General features: G+C 40.6%; 1 protein-coding gene across 1 annotated transcript; it reads left to right on the forward strand.

Annotated features, from left to right (window-relative positions):
• Positions 1-5,442: 5,442 nt before the first annotated feature.
• On the forward strand, positions 5,443-21,238 carry TNMD (tenomodulin; the record flags this gene model as incomplete). The annotated part of the gene is made up of 7 exons (XM_082864681.1): positions 5,443-5,490; positions 5,656-5,787; positions 14,943-15,083; positions 15,294-15,395; positions 18,600-18,753; positions 20,382-20,548; positions 21,029-21,238. 7 exons carry the CDS (start codon positions 5,443-5,445, stop codon positions 21,236-21,238), a joined length of 954 nt encoding a protein of 317 aa, XP_082720807.1.
• Between the last annotated feature and the right edge of the window lie 1,080 nt (positions 21,239-22,318).

Here is a 22,318-nt window from a genome sequence, read left to right on the forward strand (position 1 = left end):
TAATAGTTTATTATGTACCAGGCACTGTGCCAAGTATTTTATATATATTAACTCTTTTATTCCTCACAACCCAATGAAGTAGACACTTTTTAATCCCCATTCTAAAAATGAGGCACATAGAGATTAAATAATTTGCCCACCTTATAGCTAGTAAGTGGCAGAACTGATCTTAATCCAAGCAGGCTGTCTTCAGAACCCAGGTTCTTAACCAACTACCCACGGAATCAGTCTAACACTATCAAAAATTGAAACATGGAGATAAAAATATAATAACTATAACCTCTTTATATTTTCCAAATCTTTGATTTTAACTTTAAAATAGCCTTTCAGAGACTACTGTTTCTTGAGGGGGGGAGAAGCATTTATCTGAAGTTTATCAACTTCTTTACTTTCACTTTGATTTATTTTTCTTTTGTTCAATTTCATACTTTTTAAAAGAGCATGGGGCTTCCCTGGTGGCGCAGTGGTTGGGAGTCCGCCTGCCGATGCAGGGGACGCGGGTTCGTGCCCCGGTCTGGGAGGATCCCACGTGCCGCGGAGCGGCTGGGCCCGTGAGCCATGGCCGCTGAGCCTGCGCGTCTGGAGCCTGTGCTCCGCAACGGGAGAGGCCACAACAGTGAGAGGCCCGCGTACCGCAAAAAAAAAAAAAAAAAAAAAAAGAGCATGTATACTATTTCTATTAAAATTTTATATCTATCCATTTCTCAATCCTTTATATTAAAAGTGATGTCCAGAATAATGTTCATTAATCTTAGTAATTAATGTTTACGAACTGTTAATATCTGTAAGATTGCAAGTAAGCACTTTAAATGGATTATCTCAGTAAGTTATCACAGCAATCTTATAGTTAATATTTTTATCCTCCTTTATTCAGATAAGGAAATTAAGGCACAATAATGGTTATTTCTGGTTAGTACAGGTTTGGAGGTATTTTCTCCCTCTTTTTTTCACTTCACTATATTGCTTGCTTATTTTATAATGAGTATGTATTTTTTAATAAAAATGTGAAAACCATTCTAAAAGTATATTTTTAAATAAATAACTCTTGAAGATTCCCCAGTGGTCAGTCTTGAGCTTTTTTCTCCTTCTATTCTGCACTCATTCTCTAGACCATGTCATCAACTCCCATAGCTTTGAATACCATCCACAGGCAAATGGCTCCCAAATCTCTATATCCACTCCAGGGCCTGTCTTCTGAGTTCCAGACACATATGTTCAACTGCCAACAAGACATCTCCTCTTGCATGCTTCATAAACAGCTCAAATTCAACATGTCCATACTCATCACCCCAAACTGGTCTTCCATGTTTCCTAATCTCAGTGAACAGCACCACTCTCCACCCAAATGCACAAACCAGAAATACATGAATCATTTTTTTATTCCCCCCTTTCTCTCACCCTGTGTATCCAATTTATCACCAAGTACATGCTACCTCTAAAGTATACCTCTCAAATCTGTCTACTTCTCTCCATCTCCACTACCACTTCCTTAATCCAAGCCACCATAATCTCTTGCAATTACCTTCTAACTGGTCAACCTTTAAAAATTCTTGCTCCCTTACAATTCACCCTTCTCACAACAGCCAGAGAGATGTTAATAAACATAAAAGGAATTGTGTATCTCCCCTGCTTAAAACCCTTCAATGAATTCCCTCTGTTCTTAGAATAAACTAAGAAACCCCTCACCCGTTGTGGCAGAAACTGCAAACTGCCTACCCAATATGTTTCCCCTTCTATAATAAAACCAGGATTCTTTTAGGAGTAGTAATAGGCTGAGTTGAAAATAAAACCTCCTCATATTACATTATAGCTAGGGGCGGCCATACAACCCAGTTCTAACTAATAGATAAGCGGAAATCTGCAGGACAGGGCTTCCAGGAAAACTGTTACTTTCCTGATGGAAAGAGACAGACTTAGCTGTCACATGTCTTTTGCCCTTTTCATTCTCTCCTTTTGCTGCCTGGAGGTAAAACAGCCATCTTGGAAGCATGAAGATGGAAGCCATGCTCAAAGGATCATAGAACAAAAAGATGGATGCTTGGGTCCTGAAACTTGTATGAGTCCTGAACTGCTGACACTGAGGCTCCTTTATGTCAGAAAAATAAACCTCTTATTTTGTTAAATCACCATAACTTGGTTTCTGTTACATGCAGCCCAAAACAGTCCTAATAGATACAATCTTGTATGATATGGTCCCTGCCTACCTCTTCAGCCTTATCTCAAGCAACTCTCCTCTTCATTCACTGTATTATCGCCACACTGACTTTGCTTTTACTCTCCAAACACAACCTCTTTTCTGCTTCAGGGTATTTGCACGTGCTGGTCCCTCTGCCTGGAATAATCTTTTCCCACTCTACACCAGCTAACTTCTACTCATTATTTAGGTCTGAGCTTAAGGGACATCTCCTTAGCATGGACTGCCCTGACCACTCCCCCCACCAATCCAATTTAGGTGTTTTCATGACACCTTAAACATTTCCTTCTTACGATGTTTCATAATTTATATATTTTTATTTATTTACAGGATTTTTTCCTTTTAGTTTAACTTCTGTCTCCCCAACTAGACTCTGAGCTCTATAATATCAGGGACTGTGCTGGTCTTGTCCACTACTAAATACATATCTAGCCCCTATAAAAGTGCTTGCCACATAGATTGCTAATAAACGAACAATCTACTGAAATTTTGAGTGCTTTCTGCCATTTTCCCTGCTCTCCTGAAACAGATTTAATCACTCCTCCTTCTATGCTTCCATGGCACATTGATTTGACCTCTATTTTAATTCAATCTTTTTAACAAGTGAGGCATGTTTTAAAGGATCTCAAAGTCTTCTCAGAAGAAAAACACAGCAGAGATGAGATCAGGGAAGTCTTTCAGGAGCTGGTAATATCTAGGCAGTATTTTGAAGGCTAAATGAGAATTTTCAGGTAGACAAGGGGAGGAAGGGAAACAAAAGCAAAGAATATAGCATGTGAAAATGCCCTGTAGAGTAAAATAGCAGAGGGTGCTCAGAATCACTAAAGCATAAGGTGTAAGGAAGGCATTGGAAGTATAGTATGAGTAACATTGTTGAGGAGGTACCATCTAACACAATAAACATGGGTTTCTTCATAAGACTGCTCTCATAGCTTTCTTTTTCTTTTTTTAAGGTTGGCCAAAGAATTATAGAACAAATAGAATGATGATTTATATTTCATAACTTCCATAATCAACTTCATGCATGAACATGTCAGCAACAGTTAGAAAATTATGTTTCTTCAAGATATTAGGATGTGGATGAAGTCCCACATACATGCTCCATGACTCTGCCCAGCTAAGATACCCTGTTGGCTCCATCTATGGAGGAAATTTTCCAAAATCAAGGCTTGGAGGGATTAGGCAGAGTCAAGACCATGAAGTGCCTATGAAGTCACCATAAGTAGCTTTGATTTAATAGACAATGAATAGACACAGAGGATTTTAATCAGGGGAGAGATTATCCTCAGATTTGAGCCCTAGAAAAGATCATCTTGAAGGAAGTGGATTGGAGGCAAGAAAACCTGTTAGGACTCTATTGCAACACTAAAAGTAACTATGAGAACCTCAACTAAGACAGTGGAACTTGAGGATAGAGAGAATAAGATTGGGAAGATAATTCAGAGGCAAAATTGACTGGATTTAATAATTGATTAGGCATGGAGGCCTAAATAGGCAAGACAGGAAGAAATCAAAGATCATTTGGAGGTTTCTATTCTAGAAACTGATCATCATGCCATTTAGTGAGAGAGATAATGTAGAAAGAAGAGTATATTTGGAAGGAGAGATAATTAATTCCATTTGGAACATGTGGTATTTGAGGTACCTCTAGGATATCCAAACGGGGATGTCTAGCAGGTTAGATAGACCCATGGGTCTGGAGCCCTAAGAGCAGCCTGGGTTAGAGATATGGACTTGAGACTCATCAGAGAAGATGACGACCTAAACTAAGGCTTTAAAAGTCAATATAGGGAGAAAAGAATGGCTTTGATAGATGTAATAATTTAGAATCAAAAATACCTGGTCACTGATTGGATAAGGGAATGTGACAAAGAGAGGAGAGTCTAGGACAAACCACAGGTTTCTGGTTTTGGAGGCTGGGTGAGTAATGGTTCCACTGTTACGGACTGAATTGTGCCCTTCCCACCCACCCAAATTCATATGTTGAAGTCCTAATGCCCATTATTTTTTAATGTGACCGTATTTGGAGATAGGGCCATTGGAGGGGTAATTAAGGAAAAATAAAGTCGTACAGATAGGTCCTAATCCAATATGACTGGTGCCCTTATAAGAAGAGGAGATTAGGGCATATACCTGCATAGAAAGGGACATGAGGAACATGTGAACATGAGGAAAGCCATCTACAAGGCAAGGAGAGAGGCCTCAGAAGAAACCAACCCTGATCTTGGACTTCTAGCCTCCAGAGCTGTGAGAATATAAATTTCTGTTGTGTTATGGCAGCCCTAGCAAACTAATTCAGCCACCAAGCAAGATTAAGAACATGGGAAAGAAAGTAGGTTGGAGGCAGGGGTTGTGAAAAGAAGAAGGGTTTGATGTGGAACATGTTGAGTTTTGAGATTCCTGAGGTCCATCGAGGCAGAGATATTCAAATGGCTTTGAAATTCAAAAGACAGTGGAATTATAGATACAGATTTGGAAATCATTGATATATAGGTGATATTTTAAATTGTGAGAGTGGATGAGATCATCCAAGAAGTGTATATATAGAATGAGAAGATCATCAAAGATAGAACCATAAGGAATATCAACATTAAGGAACAGATTGAAGAAGAGAGCCTAGGAAAGGAAAATAATCAGAGAGAGAGAATGAAGAGAGAAAGAAAACGTATAATTAACCTTTTAAATCTTGTTTCTGATTATAATTAGTTGACTACCTATTGATCTCGGTCCTCAAAGAGCTTTAACATAGTGAAGAAGGCACTACCTTATTCATTCCTGAATCTCCTACACCAAGCACAGTGCCTGCAATAAATATTTGTTAGAGCAAATGGAATTGAAATTAGAACTTCATTCCTCTTTTTTTGTTTTGTTTGCTTATTTCTGGAGTGTGCAGTGTGTGTTGCCACTGATATTTTAAGTTCATAGTGAAAAATAATTTCAATGTGTCCTAGGCTTGGTCCCCTTCCAAACCAACCCCCAGGACAATAGTTTTCATTATAACCTTCTGTCTTTGCCATTCTGGATGGAATTCTGTGCACAGAAGTTATATACATATATGGGTATATCTATGTAACAAATTGCAGCACAGGAGCCCCCTGGGCTCCCTCAGGCTCTGGTATGACATATTTGAGCCATATAAATTCAGCTTCTCCTCTGGCATCTGTTAGCCGACTCACTTGCAACTCCACCTCAGCAGTGGTCTCTTAGTCCTCTCAAAGCAGGGAAAGAGTGCTGTGTGCTGAGAGACCATGGCAAAGAATCCTCCAGAGAACTGTGAGGACTGTCACATTCTAAATGTAAGTTGATTCATATTTTTATTCCCTTTTGAGCAGAAGCATGGCTTCACAGATTTATCATATTGCAATATGAACATTAAAAAGTGGAATCAAGTGACTTTGAATTATGGCTTGCAATTTTAAGGGCTATTGTGTATTGTTTTATTCTCTCTGTTCTTTGCTTAGGCAGAAGCTTCTAAATCCAAGAAGATATGTAAATCACTTAAGATTTGTGGACTGGTGTTTGGTATCCTCGCCCTAACTCTAATTGTCCTGTTTTGGGGGGGCAAGCACTTCTGGCCTGAGACACCCAAAAAAGTGAGTAAATGCACATTATTATCCAGTGTTTCTGTTTTGAGTTTGATTGAATTTAATTAGTGATTGACATGTATATTACTCTGAAAATGAAAGTCATTAAGTTCTTTTTGTGTATATTTTTTGGTGGTATGAAAAACTCAGTCAAGGTTTGCTCTCTCTTTTTTGCCTAATTATTTTGGTAAAGGAAAAATATGTTTTCTGCATTTTGGTTAGTAATGATAAGATGTAGAATTACCCATTCTTTTATTATGTTTTATAAGGAGTTAAGATTCCTCACAGAAGCAAAATTTTTACTGTAAGAAAAAATACTTTCCATCTTTCTTTCAATTATCTGGGCAGAAACTGATGGAAAAGTAATTATACTACCACATAAGAAGAAACCATGAGAAATGGGAGCAAAGGATTTTCAGGCATTATGTTTCTGACTTAATGAATCTGCTGTGAGGACAGGCAGCAAACTCCTTTTCAGAAGGAGCAATTCTCATACCTGAATTCATGTTTATTTGTGACTCAAAAAAGAAAACCAAAAAATCTAGAGCTTTTCAGCTTCTCACGAGCCACAGTCGTTGGTGTCCCACTGAAATAGTAATGCTACAAAGTAGAAAAGTGACACCAAGTCATTAATCACAGATATCACGCTTCTGATACTATGGTTATTTGGTGAAGCTTGGCTGCATTGTAGTTGATATTAGTGTACCTTAGTGTTATTGTTACTCCTGGGCTCACACACAGTGGCTAAGTTTAGATGTGACCCAAAGAAAATCATAGTCCCTTCATGCCAACAATTTCCATTTGAAAGAGAATTAATAAATGTACAAGCTATAAACGGTGAAGATGGTTTTCTGGCTTTGCTACATTTTTCTCTCTGCATGTGGGATGTTGTTGTTGCTACCATTATTATTAATTTGTTGTCATGGGATGCTCATTTCTATTTGATAACAGACGTAGGAAGGGAAAGGCAAAAATCCAGGAGGGAGGATAAAATACAAGAAGATAATTGGTATGAACCATTAGGAGTCAAAGGAGTGATAGGAGCAGAGAGGAAAGAATATGGATCAATGAGGAAGGAGAGGCAGGGGGTGAGGAAGTGTAGAAAATAGAAAATCAAGTGGACAAGTGTCCAAAAGAAAACGGAGAAGTAAGGCATAGCCACCTTTGGATTCTTCACCTCTGCTACCATACCCACTTTCATTTAGTACTAGAGGCTACCTTATCAAGTTTAAGTCAGAGGGAGAATGAATAGCAAACTTTGTTTACTTGCTTTTTTATTTATACCTTGTTCCAGAAAGGATTTCACGCATCATCCATTGCCTATAGTTAGCCCTTTCTCTTATCTCTCCCACTGCTCTCTGCTTCTGAACTGCTTACTGTTCACATGTCTTTCTAGAGAAGCCACCTATATTCAGACTAGCAAGGTGGGCAAAGTAATTGAGATCAGGAAAGAAACAGCAAATGACTAAGAGTGCCAAGATGCATACCAATCCAATTCTGCTATTACTTAGCTAATTCCCAAGGTAACATGCTGTCCCACAAATTGAATCTTGGATCCTCTTGACAATTACAGATGGGTTAGAGGAGAATAAACCCTTTCATGGCCATAATGTTCTTAGCTGGGTGTACTAGGTAGCTAGCCCTTCTAACCACCCATACGTGTTTGCCTGAACAAGGGGCCAGATGGTTTTTCTAGTTTTATTTTAGCCATTGGAATTGCAAATTCTATTTTGAAAAAGTTTATGTGTTTTTCTAAACTTACAATGCTATTTGTCTCCGTGCAACTATAAATGACTAGGTGGGGACCTTGCTTTTATCTAGTAAGGTGCCAAGCTCACTAACAGAGCCCGTGGTCACCTCTGCTTCTGTATTATATCGTCTTTGATTCTCACTCCAGTTCACTTTTTAATGCATTATAAGGAGCAATCCTGTGACTCCTCAAACCAAATGTAAAAATGAGTCACTGCATGCACAGAAGAGGTGAGGTATGCTACCAAATAAAGTTTATCAAGAACCAAATCTCTCAAGAAGTAATCCGTCTTAGGATGTGATTTTTAGCAAAGGGATTCTCAGAAATGAACAAAATCATTACAAAGTAATCTGGTAAAAGACGATAAATAGGTGTCTCCTGGGGCAAGTTTTTCCACCATAAACAAAGGTTTTTGTTCTCTGTTCCAATGGGGAGTTACAATTTACTGCCTTTGATATTTAAGTCCCCGGCCTTCCCCACAAGACCAGGCTGGGTCCATTGCAAACTGAGGAACCAGCTGGAGATGTGGATGCTCCACTAAGCCCACTACCTTTAGTTCCCAGACAAAAAGCCCCAGGGAACATCTGTTGTTTCCAATGGCTAGGGCTGCCAATAAGCCTGCCTCAGAGCTGACTTATGATTGCTGGGAAGTGAAGAGTAGTCAGATTGGTCTTGGAAGAAGATTTGCAGAGGAAAAGGATCCAGGCATCTTGCACAAATTAAAGAGGCTCCCCTAAAGAGTATGGCCTGGCAAGAAACAGCAGTTAGCAGATTAAAAACCAGGCTCTTCTGGACTTTCCTTTACAAGCCTGTGGGACCTGTGGGGACTCTTGGGGCCCTTGGTGGAGAGAACCAGTGATACTGCTGTGCTTATGGATGACAGTGATGTGTTTGGCATCCCGGGACTTTCTCCAAGTTCTTAGCATTTGCTCCTCTAGCCTCCGCCACACATCCTTTTTACTTTGCTTTTGACATCTGTTTATAATTAAGTGTTTATTTAACATTCCACATCTGGTGTTGACATTTCCATGCCAGTAATTTCCCCCCTCCTCCTTCTATTACCTCCCACCTTGGTGGGGACAAAATATCCAGATTCTTTTTTTTTTTTTTTTTTTTTGCGGTACGCAGGCCCCTCACTGTTGTGGCCTCCCCCATTGTGGAGCACAGTCTCCGGACGTGCAGGCTCAGCGGCCATGGCTCACTAGCCCAGCCGCTCTGCGGCATGTGGGATCTTCCCCGACCGGGTCACGAACCCATGTCCCCTGCATCGGCAGGCAGACTCTCAACCACTGCGCCACCAGGGAAGCCCTAAAATATCCATATTCTTGATCTAAAACGGGGAGAGAGATAGAGAGAGAGAGAGAGAGAGAGAGAGAGAGAGAGAGAGAGAGAGAGAGAGAGAGATGAAAATAAAATGAAACAAGGAAGACTAACTTTGGGAGAGCTGTTGCACTCCCTTACAGGCTACAGATCCCCAACCCACAGCCACATACAGAAGCCACTTGAGCTGAATGAAAGCCAGTCCATCGAGTTCTGTATTCAGCTTTCTCAACCAAGCAGAGGACCTATTCAGTCCCAGAGATTTTGAGAGAGCATCACAAGACTTCACTTTCAGGCAGTGACTGCCCAGACATCTTTGAAGCAGATTCCCAAGAGAAACATTCTTGCTTAAAGCTCCCTGTATTACACATTAAACCTGAAACAATCAGAAATCAACTCCCCAGCTAATCCATCCAACATAGAGAAAACAATTCAGAAAAATTCCAGCCTTTAAACCAATAGTTGATAGATGTAACACAGACCTTGTAGCCTATCCCTTCCAATCCTTTGTAGAATGAGGCAGAAGAATAATAAACTAAATTAATGAAATGCTGCCCTTCCTGCCATATATAGGAACCGCCTGGTGACTTTAGGGCTATTTTGAAAGGCTAAGTCCTAAAGCCCACACAGCAATCCACAGTTTCCTGGGGATGTCTCCTCAACTTCTGCATACTACCAGGATGAGATGAGAAGGGGTAGGATATGTGGGCATCCATCTGGCCTCCCCCTCACCTCAACTGCAGATGACCATTAAAAGAGTTTTATTCAAGACTGCAGGCCCAACAGCACTCTAGGCTGAAAATCTTTTGCTCAGAAAAAGCACTTTCCTGCTAAGTCTGGATCGGGCTTTCCTGTGCCTATTTCTTTAAGTTGGCCAGAGACCAACTTTCTTCACTTATCTTCACTTATCTTTTCACTTATCTTCACTTATCTTTCTTCACAAAGATACAACTTTCTTCCCCGAGTTCCCTGGGCTTTCCTACACAGCAGTTTGATAGGTAAAATGTGGGTCTGGAGAAGCATTTCATCCCCTCAAGGGAAGAGACGGAGATGGAGCTGAAACCTCTTTAGCAGGGGGACTGAGCTTCACCAGATGGTGCCACGTCAGCGTTTTTAAAAGACTTCATTTTATTTTCCTCTCAAACCATTTCAAGAGCAAAGTCCACCCTTGTCCAGCCACTGTCACGGGTTAGCTCTTGGTCTCGGCTGCCAAGGGGCAGCATCGATTATGTAGAGTAGGACTCCGGCTACTAGGGGCACATTCGTATTCCGTCTCTTCATTCTCCTAAGGCATTTGCTGGGCAACTTACTTGGTACCAGCCAGAAAAAACCTAGGTCTTCAAAGGGAGCTGTCCTTCAGTGGCTGAGAGTGGGATTGGGGCTACTGTAGGGAAAGCGGCCCAGGAAATCAACAGGTAGTAGCAGTCCAACGGTTCAACCTGACAGGTGTTAGCCAAATCGGAACAGAATTGATTTGGTCAAACTACTACATATAAAATAAATAAATAACAAGGACCTACCGTATAGCACAGGGAACTATATTCAATATCTTATAATAACTTATAAGGGAAAATAATCTGAAAAAGAATATATATATTATTATATATTTTATATATATGGATAACTGAATCACTTTGCTGTACACCAGAAACTAATACAACATTGTAAATCAACTACATTTCAATTTTTTAAAAAATTGATTTTCTCAACTATTCAACATTGCATTTGGCAATGGGTGAGAGATAAAGATGGGAACTGAGCCTCCAGAGACACTTGGTGACTTGTCCAAAGTCACACAGCTTGTAAGTGGCAGAGTTGAGGCTAAGACTAGAACCTGGTCTAGAGAGTCTTTTCACTATTCTTCAGCTGCATTTAAGAATAAGGAGTGGTGAGGGTAGTGGGTAGGGAGAAACTTCCAAGCCAGCTTGAGGATCTAGATCAGGGCTCCCCAATCCCCAGCAGGTACTGGTCTGCGGCACTGGGTGGCACAGCAGGAGTTGAATTACCGCCTGGACCATCCTCCCCCCACCCCCGGTCTGTGGAAAAATTGTCTTCCACGAAACCGGTCCCTGGTGCCAAAAAGGTTGGGGACCGCTGTTCGACATGAAAGAAATGGGTTTTTTTCTTTTTGAAAAAGAGGAATGTCTGTGCTGCCTATGCCAATTTTTTTTCAGGACTGAGAACTGGTGACTGAAGATGCAGGAGTCCAACTTTGCATAAGAAACAATGTGTCTGCTCTGTGTTGGTTAAAGAAATACCCAGAGGCCCTTTAATTCCCACAGGCTAGGTTGGTAATAATATAATACAATGCATTCCCTTCCTTTCCTTCCAGTCTAACACCTGCTAGCCAGCTCTTCTGAGCATGTATTTCACCTTTGGAGAGTGTACCTCATAAACAGACAGTAAGAAATGAAGGTGGAGAGAAGAACATCTAGATTAATCATAGGCTTCAAAAAACAAACCTAAGCCAAATGTCCTCAAATCCCTTTCAGGACAAGCTAAAGCTACCTGCCCCGAAACAGATCCATCACACTGAGGTCTGAGGCAGCTTTACTTTTTATAAAAATCTTTCTTTTCTGATCTCAGAGATGGTCACAAATTGAGGCCAGAAAACACAGCAAACTGTGAAAGGAGGATGTTAGGGCTCATTTGCTGCCTGAGTGGAGAATTTAACTGGACTGAGGAAAGAATTCCTGAGCAGGGAAGAGAAATGAGTTTGTGTTCTCTCCACGTTTTGTCAGTGTGGTCTTCTTACATCCCTAACTCCTTGGGGTTCACCACGTATCTATCTCGTTTTACTTCTGAGTCATATTCCACCCATTGGTTTACCTGTCCAACGCCAGTGTTCTGGACCTTCATAGTTGAGACCAGCCTTATGTGTGGATGGAGTGGGAACCCATTTGAGCGCTGCTGCAAAGATGCCCTTGCCCTTAATATATCTCTTATTCCTGGTGCTATTGTGCTTAAAAACCACCATTAGTAATTCATTCCTTTGAGTTAAGTAGTGCACTCATTTTTCTTAAGACAAACACCCATCACTAATACCTTAGTGTGTTTTTTTTTAACAGACAAACACCCATCACTAATACCTTAGTGTGAGATCAGTTGTCAGATTGATTTCTTCTTTGATATAAGGTACCTGAAGCACCATCAGATTCCTAGATGTCTAGATAGGAGACAGAGGAATAGAGGGAGATGGAAAGAGGAGGAAGGGCTACGAAGGTACAAAGAGGGCAGGATATAAAAAGAACAGAAAAGGGAAGCTAGAAGCACCAAAGATTAACTTGCCCTAATGTGCCGGTTTGGTGGAAGTGTACTTCTCATCATACTCTGTCCTTCCTGGAATAAAGCTGAGCTGGAGGCAGTCTGAGATGAACTACTGGGAGCCCACTCACACTTCTCACAGACCGGTCATTCTTCTCTGCTTTAGTTTGCACCTGGAGGGGACAAAACCATTTATCCCCTCATCTCCAGAAAGACCCTCAGCCCCTGAGCCAATGAGCTTAGTAGACAGAAAGGTACTTCTGAAGCCAAAGGCATGAGTTCAGTCTTCATATGGGCCAGTGAAGCTTGCATAGCCATTACCCAGGCAATGTGCTCCACAGGGACCCGGATGAGACAGTATGTCTGGATTTGCTCAAACCCATCCCTAAGCAGTCCAAAGTGGGCCACCAGCATCATCTTCCTAGACAAAGGACAGTCTGTTCCAAAAGGGCACCTTTGATAGTGAATTCCATCTGAGTGAATATATAGCTCCCTACCCCCCACCCAGATTTTACATATAAATGAAGTCATTCTGAGCCCACTACCATTACAAACAGAAAGGCAACATGCTAGTGAATGAATACAATCAGAATGGACCCCTCCTCCCCTACCAAAAAAAAAAAAGCGCCTCTTTGAAAGAATGCTGAAAATAATCAAGATCTGCTGAGCTTGGCAGTTTCCAATAGTTTTCATCTAGCAAGATGTCCAAGTGAAGTGCATTGCCAACAGTGCAGGAAAACTCATTCCACAGAAGTACACTGAAATCCTAAATGTCACCAGTATGGTTCCATAGTCTTCTACCAATGATTGAAAATACAGCCTGTATTTTCCCTTTTGCCCAGGTAGGCAGTGTTCCAACTTCCCCTAGTCTCCAACCTCATTTTTCCGTGCAATAATCCATCAGTTGTGCTACTGATGAAACAAACACCCCACCCCACCCCCAATGACTAGTGGTGTCGACATTTGTCTCAACAATGGATAGTATTTCTAAAGAAATTCCCCCCTGTTGGGAGATCTGACAAGGCTGGATCTGAAGTAGATGCCTCTCTCCTCTACTTAGGTCAGGCCCACTGAGAGCTCAATTTGTTGCCATAGGTAGAAGTTTCTCAAGCTGGCTGCAGAGCTGGAACTGAGGACAAATTTATAACTAGAAGCAAATAGCAAGTCTAAAGGAATTTTCTACCTGTCACAAAGCAGGCCAGACTAGCTGTGTTAACTCTGCAGTTGCTGGAAAGTTCTAAATACTGTTTTCCTTCCCCTTTTAAAATATGGTCTCTTAAAAGACCTTGCCAATGCTCAAAACCTCTCTTTAGGAAGATGAGAATTTGCCATTGGTGGGGAAAAGGTGTTCAATATATACTTCAGCTCTAACCATGTCCAAGGCACTGTAGGGCAGCAAAAAGGTAAATGACATTGTCTCTTGTTTTCCTATTCAGCGACTACATCAACTTTTCACACTTGAAGTAATATTGCTTCTACAAACCCTTCCAATTTGTTTTTCTACTTGAGGTGGGGAAAATTTGACCAGGTTATACTAACATTCAGTCACAGATACCGGCAGACATTAAAAAACAACCCAACCCAGCACAAGCAATACAAGACTGCCACTGGGAACAGTATCATTAGAAAGCAACAATGGCCCTGTAGATGACTTGCTTTTTCAGGTTTTTACTTTACCAAATGTTTTTCATAAGGAAAAATGAGAATGAAAAAACTCGATAGCCAAAGGCCTCCTAACAACAGGGATAAGATAGACTTCCACATGGCACCATCAAGTCTGGCCTGGTTTGTGACAGGTAACAAATTCCTTTAGGTTACTTATTTGCTTCTAGCTATAAACATGTCCTCAGTTATAAGTAATGGGCTTATTAATAGACTGGGATACTCTATGGGACTGGTCCTTTTGGCCCTTAGAAAAATTGTCTCTTTTAGAGGGTAGGAGAGAGTCTGGGGTTTTGTTTCAACCACTCAAGAGCAACCTGATATGCAGCTTTGCCAAGGCGATCTTCTTGGGAGACTCCATATTACATAGTGCATATTACAATTCACAGCTGTTGAATTCTATATGCAGGAGAATCTGGAGAACTTGAAGTCAGCTGAATCGGGTTTGGAAAAGAAAAATCAGGAATCAACTGAATGAATTTGGTTAGCCCATAACAGAAAAGGTTAGGGGAAGGCAGTAAACGTTTCCTGGAGCTTAAAGGACAAAAGGAAGCCATTGAGGTTAGGGTAAGACGATTATCTAATGTTCACCAAGGAGAATGGTCTTCAGAGTTTTCAGAGTCTAAAAAGTACAGATCTGAGACTGTTGAGACAATATTAAATGCCTGGATGGATAAGATAAAGAGTAATGCCTAAGCATTCTAAATCTGTTCAAATCTCTTTCTCAGCCCTAGTGAATTTCACAGCGAGTAAGTGGGTGACTACTGAGTACTTAGAAAGGGAAGTGGTAGCTTAAAGAAGCAGTATAGGTTTTTGGTGATTCCTCTGCTTACCACAAGTGGAAAACACCTTACAGGCTGCTTGCAAAATATCATTTGCTATTTAGTCAAGGCTGCCAAGAAAACTGTTGGAATTGTTAGTAATTAGTTCAGCAACTTGGCTTGAATACAAAATACTGGCTCTGAAGGGATCCCCATATCAGCTCCAGTGCCAAGAAACACCTCACTTTAATCTTGAGTCTCAGAGAATTCCCAACAGCAAGCTGCTGAGATGGCACCTCTCTGCAAAGGCTCTGGAAAAAGAAGGTGCCCCAGATATTACCCAATTAAAGTGTCTTATGAAGGGACATACTGAGTATCTTAGAGCTTGTTTTCCTCTGTTCTCCCAGACATATGACATGGAGCACACTTTCTACAGCAACGGAGAGAAGAAGAAGATTTACATGGAAATTGATCCCGTGACCAGAACTGAAATATTCAGAAGTGGAAATGGCACTGATGAAACATTGGAAGTACATGACTTTAAAAATGTAAGTTGGATATTTTCCCCCTAAAGCTTCCCACTTAAAATATTAGAACATTTGAGTCAAGTTAAAAATAGCCTGTAGCCTCCATTTAATTTATAAGACAAAGCTTTCCTTTTGAATTCAAATTTTGCCAGCCTGGGGCCCTGACAAACCATGAAACTCATTAATTGTGGCTATTTCAGGAAGTTTTGTTATTTTTTGTCTGTTTTATAGGGATACACTGGCATTTACTTTGTAGGTCTTCAAAAATGCTTCATCAAAACTCAGATTAAAGTGATTCCTGAATTTTCTGAACCAGAGGAAGAAATAGATGAGGTATGTAAGAAAAATAATAGTAATAGTAAAAGCCATAATTTATGGGGGCTAACTCTGTGTCAGACATTGTACTAAATGCTTTACCCTCATTTGATTCTCACAACAACCCTATAGATAGGTACTATTATCATCCCCATTTTCAGATGCAGACCAAAAAGTGACTTGTCCAAGGTTACACAGCTAGTGCAGAGCAGATTGGGATCTTGAACTCAGGCCTTTCAACAAACCTGAAGTTCATGCTTTTAAGTCCAACGCTGTACTTTTATACCCAGGTAACCATTATGTACATTTGCTTCCAAACCAAAGATTTCTGATAAGAGGAGTGAGCCGGAGGAACAAAACCAATCCTGCCAAAGATAAAGTCCTGAAAAAAAGTCCCAAGGCCACCTGGATCCTTGCCACTTTTGTCACACTGTGACATTCACCTATTCTAAAGATTTAAATTCAACACTACTATATATAAAATAGATGACCAACAAGGACCTACTGTATAGCACAGGGAACTCTACTCAATATCTTGTAATAACCTATAGGGAAAAAGAATCTGAAAAAGAAAAAATATATATGCATATATATATTTATATATAAAATATAACTGAATCACTTTGCTGTATACCTGAAGCGAACACAACATTGTAAATCAACTATACTTCAATAAAAAATTAAATTAAAAAAGATTTCAGTTCATTCACCTTACCATTTTATGCTGGGCTGCTAATAGAATAATCCACCTTTAACATATCACTAGGAAAGACAAAAGTAAAGAAGGTGAGAACTACAGTATAATACAAATTCTCTGAAAGCACACTCCCAGGCCATGGTGAGGTAACCTAGGGCAGCGGTCTGCAACATTTTTGGCACCAGGGACCGGTTTCATGGAAGACAATTTTTCCACGGACTGGGGACAGGGCATGGTTCAGGCGGTAATGCGAGCGATGGGGAGCCATGGGGAGCAGCAGATGAAGCTTCACTCGCTTGCCCGCTGCTCACCTCCTGCTGTGCAGCCAGGTTCCTAACAGGCCCAGGGGTTGGGGACCCCTGACCTAGGGCACCAATGCAATTGCTGAATGGCCGCTATAGGCCTTGTGGGAGATGGTGGATTATTGCCTAAAATACAGCCATCGGTAAGGCCTAGGAGACTTAATTTTTCCCTGAATATCCTGACTGTAATTATGGTATGCTACTATCTATGACAGCCTACCTCCACTGTAGCCAGAAGAAACAAATATTGGGTTGGGTTGATTTGTTTTAGTGTTTAACTGGCAAATCTAAACTGAGATTATGCCAATGGCACAGTGGCCACTCTATATACTGTAAATACCTCTTTCATTTTCTTCTGTCTCTCCCAGGTTCTTTTTCACTTTTCTCCTGCCCAACTCTCTCCATGTTAATTTTCATCTACCCATTTATCTTTTTCTTTTACTTTTCTTATTTTGGGGGGTGAGGTGGTGTGGGGATCACTTTTTTCTTTCCATTACCCAAGTCTCAGGGTTGTCACTGGCTCCCACAGACATGATATTAGTCTCCTCATGTCCAGAGAAGTTACAGACCCTGGTTCCTAGAATTTCTAAGAAAAAGAAGATTTCCCCCAAAGACGATGCTCTGCTCCCAAGGTCTATGGCAAGTGAAAAGTTTTGGAGATTTTCTTTTTAATAAGTCTAATTTGGATGCATCTGAGGAACAGAATAACTTCCAGGATATTAGGGGCAAAAGTAAGATGAAAGGAGAATCAAGAAGATAAAAAGCTATTATACCCAATATCATATGCTGCTTTTTACAGAAAATAATGTAAGCATTTGAGTAGGGCCAGCCAGCAATGACTTCCCAAACTGATACAACAAGATTTATTTTTCTGAAAAAGTTAAAGGCTGGGACTTCCGTGGTAGTCCAGTGGTTAAGACTCCGTGCTTCCACTGCAGGGGGACTAAGATCCCACATGCGGCATGGCAAAAAAAAAAACGTTAAACGCAAAGGCCCATAATGTCTCATTTTGGCCCAATTTATTCTTCAGTTAATATTGTCAGATTGTCTAAATACCACAAGTATTCATCTCATGATAGTGAAATTGCTTTATCTTCAAGAAAATCCTATTTTTTTTTATTCAGCTACAGATTTTTTTTATGAGACAAATTTGTGGTCCTGAATGACAAAAACCCTCTTATTCTGCACTTCCCTCACCACTGTATCCATACTTTGTACATGTTAAAGATGCAGAGCAGGTATATAAATATCCTTGATTTTGCTAACAAAGCTAGTCAACGTACCAACCTCATTTTATACAGTCCCTTTCAATGCATCCCAAGTCTTTACAGACTCAAGGGCAAAGGAGCTAAGATGAGACTTTTAAGTGACTAGGAGAAAAATTATACAAAGCCACATTTCAAAGAATAAAAACACTGAAATCATAAAGCTAGAAAGAAACAAAAGAGAAAAGGAAAAACCTTATTAAGAGTAGGGGAAAAAAATGTCAAAGCCCAGGAGACAAATGATTAAGAGCTAGGTACACAAGACAACTACTTCCAACACTAGAAACAGAAGAGAAGGGGGCATTCTTGACAATATAAGAGAGGCTGCCTAAACAAAAAACATCCTGTGAGACAAATTCTAAGCATCTAGAATGAAAGGAGTAAAATAGTAGTAAGGCCAGTGAAGTCACAAGTTAGACCTGACTTTGAAACAAAGTATCTTTGGTACTACAACTATACCATTAACACACAGTCTTGTAAAACCAAAATATTAGGTTCTGTTGCTACTTAAGTGATTTCACCAATTTGGATTATAGGAGTGTTTTTCAGCTTGAGATCAAATTCAGCTTGCAATCCTAGTCGTAAACCTAAAACAAGGCGGGCACTCACAACATCCATTTAAAAGAAAGAAAACAAATGTAAATCACTCAGGGTTCCAGAAGCCCAAATTAAAACATACATGGCCCAGTGGGAGGCCCAGAAAATGATGGAAAGCCTTCCTGACTTTAAGGGAAATGGTAGCCGTGAAGGCTTCTGTTTCAGTGAGCAGCCCTACTGTTAGATGGGAGAGGGAGGGACCAGTTGTTAACTCTCCCAAGGGCATCTACTTCACTGGGAGCTCTGGGACTGGAATTATTATTCAGACTCGAAATATGGTATTTTCTAGGATCCCATAATGTCTCACTCATTTTATTAATTTCTCTGCCTATCCCCACCCTGAACTACTTTCTTCTCTCAGAATGAAGAAATTACCACAACTTTCTTTGAACAGTCAGTGATTTGGGTCCCAGCAGAAAAGCCTATTGAAAACCGAGACTTTCTCAAAAATTCCAAAATTCTGGAGATTTGTGATAACGTGACCATGTATTGGATCAATCCCACTCTAATAGCAGGTATGGCCTCCTTCTCCTCCTCCTCCTCTGTTTTCCAAAGTCAGTAACATTTCCAGCATTCAGAGACTACACTTCTAGGAAAACAAATGATCTTCTTACATGAAATTGTATATGCTGACTGCCAGTGAGGAGGGAATTTTTCACAGCCAAGTTATAAATCAGATAAATTAATGCTGACAGGCTTTTAAATATCCCAGCAAAGGTAACGCCACCTTAATGTGAGTAGTGATAATGAAAAGCTAATCTGTCTCTCTTTGCACATCTATATTCATTGCAGTCGGGCTACCAGACTATGTCTCAAACCACTGTGTACCCAACCCAAGAACAGAGGAGAGAAGAGCCAAAACAATGCTCTGTTGTCTCAAGAAGGATTTTCTATGTCAAATGGTGGCATCCTCCCCGGATGATAGGACAGTCACTGCAATACAAATTTCTTTGTGGCTATTTTAGGAACCAGTATAAAAGTAATTGGGTGCTAAAGGTCCAGAGTAAAAGACTCCAGCTCTCAACTTCCAGTCAGCCCATAGAGAGGGCAAAGTCCCTGGACATCTTATTCTGCCCACCTAGTATAGAATTTGGCCTCCCTCATTCTGGACAGCATAGATTACTACATTTCCCAAGAGAGAATGCTCTAACCAATGCGGGCATCTATTTGTACTCTTTGGCCTTAAAAAAAGGCAACTAGGGACTTCACTGGTGGTGCAGTGGTTAAGAATCCTCCTGACAATGCAGGGGACACGGGTTCGATCCCTGGTCCGGGAAGATCCCACATGCCACGGAGCAACTAAGCCCGCGAGCCACAGCTACTGAGCCCTAGTGCTGCAACTACTGAATCTCATGCGCCTAGAGCCCGTGCTCCTCAACAAGAGAAGCCACCGCAATAAGAAGCCCACGCACTGCAAGGAAGAGTAGCCCCCGCTCCCCACAACTAGAGAAAGCCCACTCGCAGCAACAAAGACACAACCAGCAAAAATAAAGCAACTAAGTGCAATTACTACAACTTCTGCTTCAACATTCTTCTCCTAAAGGACGTTAGTGGAAATCATGATGAAATCTGAATAAAGTCTGTAGTTTAGTTAATTGTATTGTACCAATGCTAATTTCTTAGTTTTGATCATTGTACTGTGGTTATGTAAGATGCTAACATTAGGGGAAATTGGGTGAAAGGTATACAGAAACTCTGTACTATCTTTGCAACTCTTCTGTAAATCTAAGATAATTTCTAAATACCAAGTTTAAAAATTTTTAAGACAGGAAAGAGAAGGGATGAGGAAGGAGGACAGAGGGCACTGAATCAAACCAGGCAACCAAAAAAATATTTACTGAGCACCTGCCGTGGGTAAAATCATTGTAGGAGACACCAAAGTCCCCTGCCCTCAGTTTTTAATTTAATATGCTAATAAGGCAAAGCAGTAAGTGATGCCAAATGAGCAAAGAAGTCTATGTACATGGGAATGGTCAAATTTCTTTTGGAAGATCTCCATAAGATATCAGCTGCAGGAGCTTGGAAAAGTGGTTCATTCATGCCTAAATGATGGCAGTGAGAAGACACAATGAAAATCTCTATCCCCAAATGCTAGTTCCCCAAGCAAAGCAGTTGTGTCACAACTTTGTGTTTATTACCTTAGTTTCAGAGTTACAAGACTTTGAGGAGGATGGTGAAGACCTTCACTTTCCTACCAATGAAAAAAAAGGCATTGAACAAAATGAGCAGTGGGTGGTCCCTCAAGTGAAGGTGAAGACCCGTCACACCAGACAAGCAGCAAGCGAGGAAGAACTCCCAATCAATGACTATGTGAGTTCTGTTCACGTTTTTCTTGTTAGGGGAAAAACAAAGAGCCTTCACAAAACTCACTACCCCTCAGATCAAAGTCACTGAAAGGATAATGGTCATTGTTTTAAGAAAAAAATATTTAAGAAGCTTGGAATCCCTAGAAGACTCATTCAAAATCAATCTTGTCAATCTCCTGTAATATACAATAATGGAAACGAATATGAAAAAGAATATATGTATAACTGAATCACTTTGCTGTACAGCAAAACTTAACACAACATTGTAAATCAACTATACCTCAATAAAGTTGTTCTAAAATTTTGTTAATTAAAAAAAATAAAATCAATCTTGATCTAATCCATTGATGTATCTCCAAGATCAGGCTCAGGAACTTAATTGCTCACCAGTCCCCAACTCCTATAGTCTTATACTCCTCCCCTGCTTGTCAGACCTCTTCCTAGTGAACCTGCCCCCTCCAACACTGGCTTCTTCTTCTTTCAGACTGAAAATGGAATAGAATTCGACCCCATGCTGGATGAGAGAGGTTATTGTTGTATTTACTGCCGTCGAGGCAACCGCTACTGCCGCCGCGTCTGTGAACCTTTACTAGGTTACTACCCGTATCCATACTGCTACCAAGGAGGGCGGGTTATCTGTCGTGTCATCATGCCTTGCAACTGGTGGGTGGCCCGCATGCTGGGGAGGGTTTAATAGCAAGTCTGAGCTCAAGTGCTTAAACTTCTGGCAGCCAACATATAATAAATGCATGCTATTCAATGAATTTCTGCCTATGAGGCTTTTGGCTCCTGGTAGCCAGCACTCCGGAATTACTTGTAGGTAATTCTTCTCTTCATGTTCTAATAAACTTCTACATCATCATTAATGGCCTGATTGCTGCTGAACACACTGGGTGAGTGTTTGTTAAGAATATTCCCTACAACTGAAATGGAGCAGATCCGTCTCACATGGAAGACAACAATAAAAACTTGCATTTCATCAGGTTTGGGGAGTAGGAAAGGGCAAAGCATAAGGATTCTCAAATACTGTATTTTACTAGGCTGTATTGAGAAAGTGGAAATAGGGGCTGATGACAAAATGACCCCATAACTGATGCATAAAAAAAATGTGTCCTTTTGTGCATACCCCAGTGTCTAATTATGTGAGAGACATATTGTGGACTTGCTTAAGCATCTCTTAAGCCACTGGACAGGCAGTGAGTCACAGCAGGCCAACACTAAAATATTCCAAGTGCTCAGACTCAGCAAAGGAGAAAGCTAACCTAACAAAAAGTGTCCCAGGCTCTCCTCCTGTGAACAAGAACTCAACTTTGGACAAATTCAATACTTTATAAACTTCAGGTATGACTTCTCTTTTAGATCAGTGTCTGGTTACATAACTTTCCAAGGCAATAACCTGGAAAATGGGGACCCATAAATATCATTCACAGAAACAGGCATTATAGGACATTACTGAAGTGAGGAGTCAACGGGATTTTGTTTTTCCTCCAAAACCACAAGAAACTAGCAGTATGGCACTTTCTTAAAAGAAGGGTAAGGCCTAGCTTTTGATCACCTGGTACTTTGCTTGGGAATAGGAAAAGGGGCAAAGCAGAGAGGAGAAGAAGTGGTTAGAGGGTAATGTTAAACTTGGAGTCCCAGCCAGTTTTAGTTTCAAAATTCTTGTTATACCCATCTGTCACCCCTTCTAGTTTCATTGGAAGGTAGCCCCTTCATTGCTCAACTTCAAAGTCATTGTGTCATGAAAATATCTTTCTGGCACTTTCCATTTTCA

Source organism: Leucopleurus acutus (genome assembly GCF_964270905.1).
Source record: "Leucopleurus acutus genome assembly, chromosome: X".
NCBI classification, from domain to species: Eukaryota; Metazoa; Chordata; class Mammalia; order Artiodactyla; family Delphinidae; genus Leucopleurus; species Leucopleurus acutus.